This window comes from Poecilia formosa, unplaced genomic scaffold (assembly GCF_000485575.1).
Source record: "Poecilia formosa unplaced genomic scaffold, Poecilia_formosa-5.1.2 Scaffold118, whole genome shotgun sequence".
NCBI lineage: Eukaryota > Metazoa > Chordata > Actinopteri > Cyprinodontiformes > Poeciliidae > Poecilia > Poecilia formosa.
In genome coordinates, this window is record NW_006800057.1 from 1,384,874 (window position 1) to 1,393,364 (window position 8,491).

Below are 8,491 nucleotides of genomic sequence, written 5' to 3' on the forward strand. Positions count from 1 at the left end.
CTGAAAACACGATGAAAGCTCTTTCACATTACCTAACAGCAGTTTGGCTTCATGTCTGTTTCAACAATGTTTTTTTTTTGTTTTTGTTTTTTTTAAATCTTGTCTCATTCTTCTCCCATTTAAGAATTTTTATCCTCAGATTTAAAGCACTGTATTCCTTTGACTTCATCAAACTCAAATGTTTTGTAAAGGGATATCCATATTAGAATCTTTTTTTTTTAATTTTTTTTATCAATTTCAAAATCTTAAAATGAAATCCATAAGGGGCACCAATTACATACAGGTCTGCATTTGACATGTCATCACAGAAAACTTCAAAGTTGATGCTCTTAAACCTGGTATGCATCCTTAGTCATTCTACCTTGCCCCCTCCCCATTTTTGTTTACTTTGTTTTTTCTTTTTAAGAAGCACTTTTCAGACAACACAAAATACTTCACAAAAGATAAAAACAGGAAGGAATGAAAAACAACATGAATAGTCAAAAATAAATCATTAGGTAACTGCAGCCAGCTCTTGAACATATTGTACAAAAGAAGTTTTGCTAACAGAGGTGATATTGGCTTGATAACTGAGGAAATACAATTATAGAACTGAAAAAATTATATGGGTTAACTTAATCATTTTAAGGAGACTAGATTCTAAAATCCAGATAAGAGAGAATCATACAGGAATTTAAAATGCATATAAAGTCAAAATAAAAAAGCAATAAAACTACAGATGTAATTCATTTACTGAATTACATTTACATTTACTAAACAGTTTTTAAAACTGAAAGTTAAATAAAAGCCAAACTAAAAAGGACACGTCATAAGTAGGGGTGCACTAATTGCAGTTTTTTTGGCAGATCACTGATTTTTAAAAAGCCTGTGCTTCTGATTTAGACAAATGCAGGTTCTTTTTCTGTCTGAAAAGTTGTTTGATAAAGAAACAAAGTTCCTAAGTAGACCTCAGTGGGGTGAACATTGTTAAAAGTGCATGTGGAAACATGTCAGTCAGCCTCTCTCATGGCACAGTAAGAGAGGCTGATTTTCAGACCTTTGTGGCGGTATGTAAGATCGGCTGATCACCCAAAATAAGGAGATGTTATCATCTCAACTGCTCTCAGATTACAATACTGTACACTGTGCTATGAATAACATCTAATGAGTTAGGACAAACAGATGGATTCAGTTCTAAAGCATATCATGAGTTCCTCATTTTCCATCAAGGATGCCATTTTTTTGGATTTCCAGTCATTTTGATTCCTCTCCTCTCTAGGCATTTGTGATATCAGGAAAACATGAATTGCAATGTTGTTGCTCAAAGTGTGATTGAGTGACTGTTGCAGTGATAGTGTTGATTGCAATTAATCCATATTTCCATGACTTTCCACCTTTAGAATGTCTCCACAATTTTTTGTGACACTTTGAAATCTCCTCCTGTTTCAGGAAGTTAGAACAAATAACATTTTAGATATGATAACTCACCAAAGATCCCATCCACACAGTTCATTACGAATACAATTTTTTTGTCATCCATATAATATTTGTTTACTTTTTTCAACCTCTCAACATAGCTTGTAAAAACAAATGTAGTCAATTTTGCATTTAAAGTTACATTGTTGGAAACTTTAGTCTTCCAACAACAGCTTTTTCAATTGAGCTGTCTGAGTTTTAAAGTAAACAACCCAATAGTAAGAGGAGATTTAAGGAGAAAAAATGTGCTTTCTAGAGCTGGACTGTCAGTCGCTCTGCTCAAATAAGAGCTGCTGGATAGCTGCTTAGGATTTCAGTGGAAACTGTGAGCTGATTGGTTTTAGTCCAACATGTCTGTCACTTTAAACCGGACATCCAGCAAAGGACAAGAGGTTTATATTTGCTGTGTCCTGGTCTCTGCTCCTCCTCTCTTCTTCTTTGTAGTCTTTTTGTCCTTTCCTTTATGCTCCACTTTTCTCTTTTATTTCAATTTGATGTATTTTTCCTGCCTTTTGTCTTCCCATCAGTCTCACTTCATTCCTCTCTTGTTGTCCTGACCTTCCTGTCATCCGGAATGTACTGTTAGGTAACAGGCTAATGTAGCTCAAGCGCCTGAGAACCATTTATGAGACTAAATGCCATATTAATTCCATTGTTTGAATAAGCTGGAAAATTCACTGAAACAAAAAGAATAGAGGCCATGAAGGTCTTTGGTTATAATTTTATGTTAATACAGCACGGAGAAGGTTTTTGTAGCTTGAAAATAATTAACGAATGCCAGACACAAAAGAAGTTTCAACCTTGACAATTTGATCTGAAATGTTTTCTCTCACTTTTGCCACAGACGATGCTGACGGCAATATCCATGAGTGCTATTGCTACCAATGGTGTCGTACCAGGTAGGATGTTTATTATTATGATGTTTGGGCGTTTTTTTGTGATTATCCATTTTGATGTTGCAAGTGTGATTAAAACTGTCCATTTTACTGAGACCCTTAGAAAACATAGGGGGAATTTTTTATACTTTTGCATTCCCTCGCAATTATGTATTTTTTGTCAGTTCATGCAGCGTTTCAAATGCTGGATGTCTTTCTGCTACAATATAAAGTTTTTCAATATATTTGTTTTTTGTGAACTGTCTGATGGTTTCCTTTTCTTCAGGTACAAATGTATATGCAAAATGCAGTAGGCAAAACAGGTCAAGCGCTGACTCCCATCCCTACTCTAAGACACAATTATGAAAGAGAGAGATAAAACAAATATACAACTGTTCTACTATTTTTGAGTTGTCTTCACAGGTTAATTTTGCCATTTGATAGTTTTGGTTGTGTCTTTGTTTTGTTTGTTTGTTTTTTTGTTAGTTGTCTGAATGGTTAATACTGTGACATTTTCATCTACAGTCCAGTATTTACCGAAAGATATTACAAAAAACATGAACCTGCAGTTCATAAATCGATTTTCAACCAGTTTTCTGGACCAACGATTTAAGACTGTATTTAAACACATTTTTAGAGAGACTTTTTAAAGTCTCACTAAAGTCATGTGCAATTTTAAACTGACATTTGTTATCACTGAGAGTGTATACAAACTAGGCCAAGATGTATTTGCTAATTTATTACGATGTACCACAAAAGTCTTGCCTGGGAATACAAAACCTTTACGAGGTAACGCAAAAGAAGAAAATTCTCCCATGTTCCCTATGGGGCTCCATACCTTTTTGACCAAAGTCACATGAGATAATAAAATAGGGCTGGACGATATGGCTGAAAACCTTATCACAATATAAGGGTTTCATATCAGAAGATATAATTAATAATTAATTAGTTTTTTTTTTTTTTTTTTTTTTTTTTTAAATAAAATACTGCCAAACTGGTGATGTGCCCTTTCCTGTTTTATCCAGTTTCCTCTCCAGGCATTGTATTCATTTTCTCCCTTCGCTCCACACCGTTGTTTATTATTTTAAGGCAGTTTTGAGGCACGGTGGCAAAACCTGAAACTGCTGCGGCACCGGTTACTCAACAAGTTGTTGCTAGGTAACCAAAGAGTGAGTGAGTTAGTTGATGCCACCAACCATTCTTAGCTGGCAGTAAGAGGTAGAGAAGCTAAAGCCTTTTCCCAGAATGCTGTGCTGTTCTGGATTGAAGTTCAGTGAAATTATTGAACGTTGTATCGGACGTATAATTTATTGATGACTATATATAAATTATTGATTTATTGTCCAGCCCTATAATTAAATGTTTCTTAGATGCACTGATCAAAGTTTTGTGGCTAATTTCTAGCCTGTTTTTTGTGAAGTTTCTCACCGGCTAAATAAAGTTTGACCACTTCTGATTAATATTTTTTTTATAAAACATTATAATATAGATCCTGTTAAAAGAACAGGATCTATATTTTTCTTATTATTCCTTCTACTAGCGGTTATTAAATATTTCTATTAGAAGAAGACGAAATCTGTGGGTACGAGAGCCAGTGCTTTAGTTTATGGTTTTATTGGTTAATACAAAGGAAAATTTAGATGTGACTTTCTGAACTCTTTAGCTTCTTAAATTAGAAGTTAGCACAACTAGCAGTTAGTTCCAAATGTACTGTCCATACTTTGCTTTTATAATCTTTAAAATTTCCAGAAGGTTACCAGGAGTTCCAAATCTGTCAAGTTTCAAGTCAAAGTTTGAAAGCTTGAGATGATAAAACTAAGCAACTTTGTTGTACTCTGTTCAGCCTTCCCGTCCTCTACTAAAAGTCTTGTGCACTCTTGAAGAGTAAATTAACCACCAACATGAATCAACATATTATGGAAAATACTGTTTTTTTAAAGACTTTTTTACATCTTTCTGATTCTTCTGATCATCTCACCAATCAGAAAATTTAATATTTCGATTAATGACCAATTCATCAATGCAGATTAAACTGAAAATGATCCAACTCAACCCCAATTTCCTTAACCCTTTCATGCATGAATTATGATCCTTTGTGTCAGGATTTTGTTGTTTCCAATTTTTTTTATTTTCTTAAGGCATAAAAAAGGTAGGGGAAAAAAAAGTTCAAAAAAGTTTATTTTATAAAAAAAAAATTAGGTGATCAATTGTAATTTTCTCCAAATACAAAGTTGTTCTTTGAAAAATACATCAGTAGTATTGCTTATCTGATGTTACAATATTTTTTTTACCTGCAAGAGTCGTCTACAGTAGAATGAGGGACCGGGTCGGTTGGCATGCTTTTATGTCTGTCGGCCATATTGGATTTAAAAAAAATAATTTATTGCATTTGCAGCCGATGGCCAGTAGTTGATAGTGTTTTTTATGATGCATTAGTGTCCACTTCAGTGGTCTGTGTGTATTATAACATAAAAATCCACAAGAAGCACAAGAAAATAGCTTTTAGATAGCTGTCCACTGTAGTGACCACTATGCATGAAAGGGTTAATTTAAGTGATGAGCAATCAGCCCATACTCTCACAGGAAACCAATTTAATCCATCGATCTTATCTACTTCTACAAAGACCTGAAAATCAGCCCGCCCACCAGGTCATGTCTGTATGTGCGTTGTTTATAACAGTCTAACAAATGTTGCCAATTTAACGTCTTTGATGCTATATTTAGCAATTGCTTAGACAAAAATAAGCTAAAATTGGAATCAGCAGGTCCGGCTTATAAAGATGCGTGATCGGCCAGAAAACTGTGATCGGTGCACTAATATTCTTCAATATATTTTATTTGTCTGAGTGTGACAGCAAATGAAACAATATCAAGATGGTTGTGTGATATAGTTGCAGATGTGTTATCGGAATTTGGTTGACTGCTGGAACAGTCAACCAAATATTTTTGGGTTTGTTTCGGAATTACTTCTCTTCCTGATTGAAACCTAAAAGTTGCTGTCATTGCTGTTCTGCAGCTGGAGGCTCTTACTACATGATCTCCAGATCTCTGGGTCCAGAGTTCGGCGGAGCAGTTGGTCTCTGTTTCTACCTCGGAACAACCTTTGCGGGCGCCATGTACATCCTGGGTACAATTGAGATCCTGCTGGTGAGGGGAAGCCTGTTTTTACTTGGATTATGTCTATTTATCAACCTACATGTAGATTAGTTCCTCATTTACCATCAAATATCAAGGAATTCTGCTAACTTTGGAGGTTTTCATTATGTTTAGAACTGAGTGTGTATCAGACTAACCAAAGAGGAACTGGGGTGTTCTCCTTTGTCCACTTAGTAGGTTTAAAACCTGTCTCTTTATTCTCTTCTCCAGACCTATATTGTGCCTCAAGCAGCCATCTTTACTGCAGAGCGAAAGGAAGATCAACTCAACGCCCTGCTTAACAACATGCGTATCTATGGCACGATATGCCTTTCGCTCATGGCAGTAGTTGTCTTTGTCGGGGTCAAATATGTCAACAAACTGGCCCTCGTCTTCCTGGCCTGTGTGATTCTCTCCATCATTTCCATCTACGCCGGAGTTATCAAGTCCGGTTTTGATCCACCGGATTTTCCGTGAGTTTAGCCTCCAGGGACCTCCAGTGTTGTCATTGCAGGCCTTTTATTACTGTATTAAGTGCAACTTCTCTCTTTTTGCATTCAGAGTCTGCATGCTGGGGAACCGAACACTACAAAACCTTCAATTTGACAAGTGTCTGAAGACGGAAATCATAAATAACAACACAGTCTCCACCCAGCTGTGGCGTTTGTTCTGTGATGGCCCTGAGCTTAGCTCCACCTGCAATGAGTATTTTGTGAACAACAACCTGACACTAATTCAAGGCATCCCTGGCCTGGCCAGTGGGGTCATCTCAGGTGAGTCTGTCATGTACCTTCTACGGACTTGCTCTAGATTATATTTTCTCAATGTGTAATCCACTTAGAAGAATTTCTCCTTGATTTCTCAAATGAGGTGGCGATCACTGCTTTCAAGTGTAATGAAGACACTGACTGCTCAAAAGCACAGTGTAAAAGTGCAGTCACAGTGTAAAGCTGTGACTTAACATTGTGTTTAATTCCATATCCCAGCTGCCTCAACTGATGGTTTTACCTCAGCTCTCTAAACTAAAAGCTAGTAAAACACTCCCCTCTAGAGGCATTGTTTGTAATCCAGCAGTACCTGAAAAATGAAGAGACATGGACATGTATGAACATGCATGTTGGATCCCTGTACAAACAACCAAAGTCATAGATGGAATGACTGGTCGTCATACCACCAAAACCATACCATTCTTTGGTGGTATGACTTTGGTTGTCATACCACTAAAGTCATACCACCATGCCTCTGCCATCCTTAGTTAGCTCAGGTATGAAAACACTGTGCCAACTCTGTCCATGGCTGTAGGAAACAAGTTTTCCTGCCAACTGTCAGCACAAATACATTCCCTGCATAGTTTGTAACGAACTAGGACAAGCATGTGCAGGTGCTGGGTGACTCCATATGTAATCTTTTTTCTCACCCTGCTTATGTGACTTGCTCTTAACCTTTTCTTCCCTAAAAAAATATTCATATTTTGCTGATTCATTATTTTAATGTAGCTTGGATCTGCTGTAAATTTACTGAGCCAGCCAAACACGCTTTGGCTGGCTCAGCCAAACGAGCCAGCCAAAACCATATAATTTATCTTAAAAAATTATTAATATTTTGTCTGAAAAAAAAAAGATATTGTTCTTAAACAATCAGCCGGTCTCATAATCAGCCTGGAGAGTGAATACTTTTCTTATCAAGTAGGACATTTTCAGGAGTCTTTAATCAAAATGTCAAATGTTTCTTTAAACCTTCATAGAGACTCTTTTAGGGTTTTTGAGTGTACCAGAACTGACAATGAATCACTTTATCCTTCATAGTTCATGACTGTTCAGCTATTATTATGGAATCAATTTCACAATGCACAGCATCCACACACAAAGCTGAATATTAGCTGCAATTTATCCAACATTTCTGATTAAATGCATTTCAGTTGATTTAGCACAATCTCAAAATCAAATGCTTCAATTACCAGTGGTCCATGTAGACGTAATTACTACATCACACCTTGGGTCTTGGTGGTACTCATTTCTGTGTCTGTTGTAGAAAACATGTGGTCGGCGTATGGTCCACTTGGCATGTTGGTCGAAAACAAGAGGCTGCCATCCGTGGGAGGTATCGACCCTGCTAAGGACATCTACCTCCCCTATGTCGTCAACGACATCAGCACCTTCTTTACGCTGCTGGTCGGAATCTACTTCCCCTCAGTCACTGGTGAGACTGCCGTTCAAACCACACATCAACATACATTATAATGACCACTAGTGGGAACTGCTAATTACGGGTCGTTACGCTAACTCCAAAGCGCTAATCATAAATATTAGGTCCCCTAACACTAAAGCGCTACAACAAGGTATTTAGAGGAAGGTAATGCTGAAGTGCTAAAACACTAACTTCAACCATGCTGACACTCACAATGTGTCAATGACAAAACGTGTGTTGCAACATAGTATATCGCCCTCAGCAGGCTCAAATTTGTCATTACACACCTCCATGTGCAGCTTCAAGAACTACAAGGATTAGTTGTAAAACGTGGCTGTTTGGAGATTGCTGGTACACAAGAATAATCTGGAAAGATATGGCTGACTTTTTTCAACAAAAAAATCTAACAATTACTTTTATAAAAATGTTAGTTTTATTTGGAATGTAAAAATCGGACCTTATTTATACAGAAATTTTATGTTAACTTTATTATTTATGATAAATCTCATATTCACACCTCGAAACATCTGCAGTAAAATCCTAATTCACAGATTTTATTATCTTCAGTTAGGCCTGTCACAATAAACAATAAATCAATTTAAACGCATGATAAATGAAAATTATCAACGTCATTTTAATTTATTGGCTTTATCGTTCTTCCTGCCTTTTTCTCTTTCTATTGATGACACTGGATGAAAAAAGGCTGAACTCCGGTGCTCTCCACTGACCCCTCCTTTCCTCATGTCCTTAGCATAAGGGAGGACGGAACTGTTGCATCAGGTAGTCGGATTTGCCCATCTTCTCTATCTAAATCTAATGATTATTGAAGGGCAATATAG

General features: G+C 36.6%; 1 protein-coding gene across 6 annotated transcripts in view; it reads left to right on the forward strand.

The window, feature by feature from the left end:
- Positions 1-8,491, forward strand: part of slc12a7b (solute carrier family 12 member 7b) — a 61,753-nt gene that overhangs the window by 37,306 nt on the left and 15,956 nt on the right. For all 6 annotated transcript variants that reach the window (XM_007560666.2, XM_007560667.2, XM_007560669.2 and 3 more), the window contains exons 5-9: positions 2,300-2,354; positions 5,347-5,477; positions 5,697-5,938; positions 6,027-6,238; positions 7,497-7,664. In XM_007560666.2, coding sequence (XP_007560728.1) covers positions 2,300-2,354; positions 5,347-5,477; positions 5,697-5,938; positions 6,027-6,238; positions 7,497-7,664 — 808 coding nt within the window. The remainder of the gene's footprint in view (positions 1-2,299; positions 2,355-5,346; positions 5,478-5,696; positions 5,939-6,026; positions 6,239-7,496; positions 7,665-8,491) is intronic.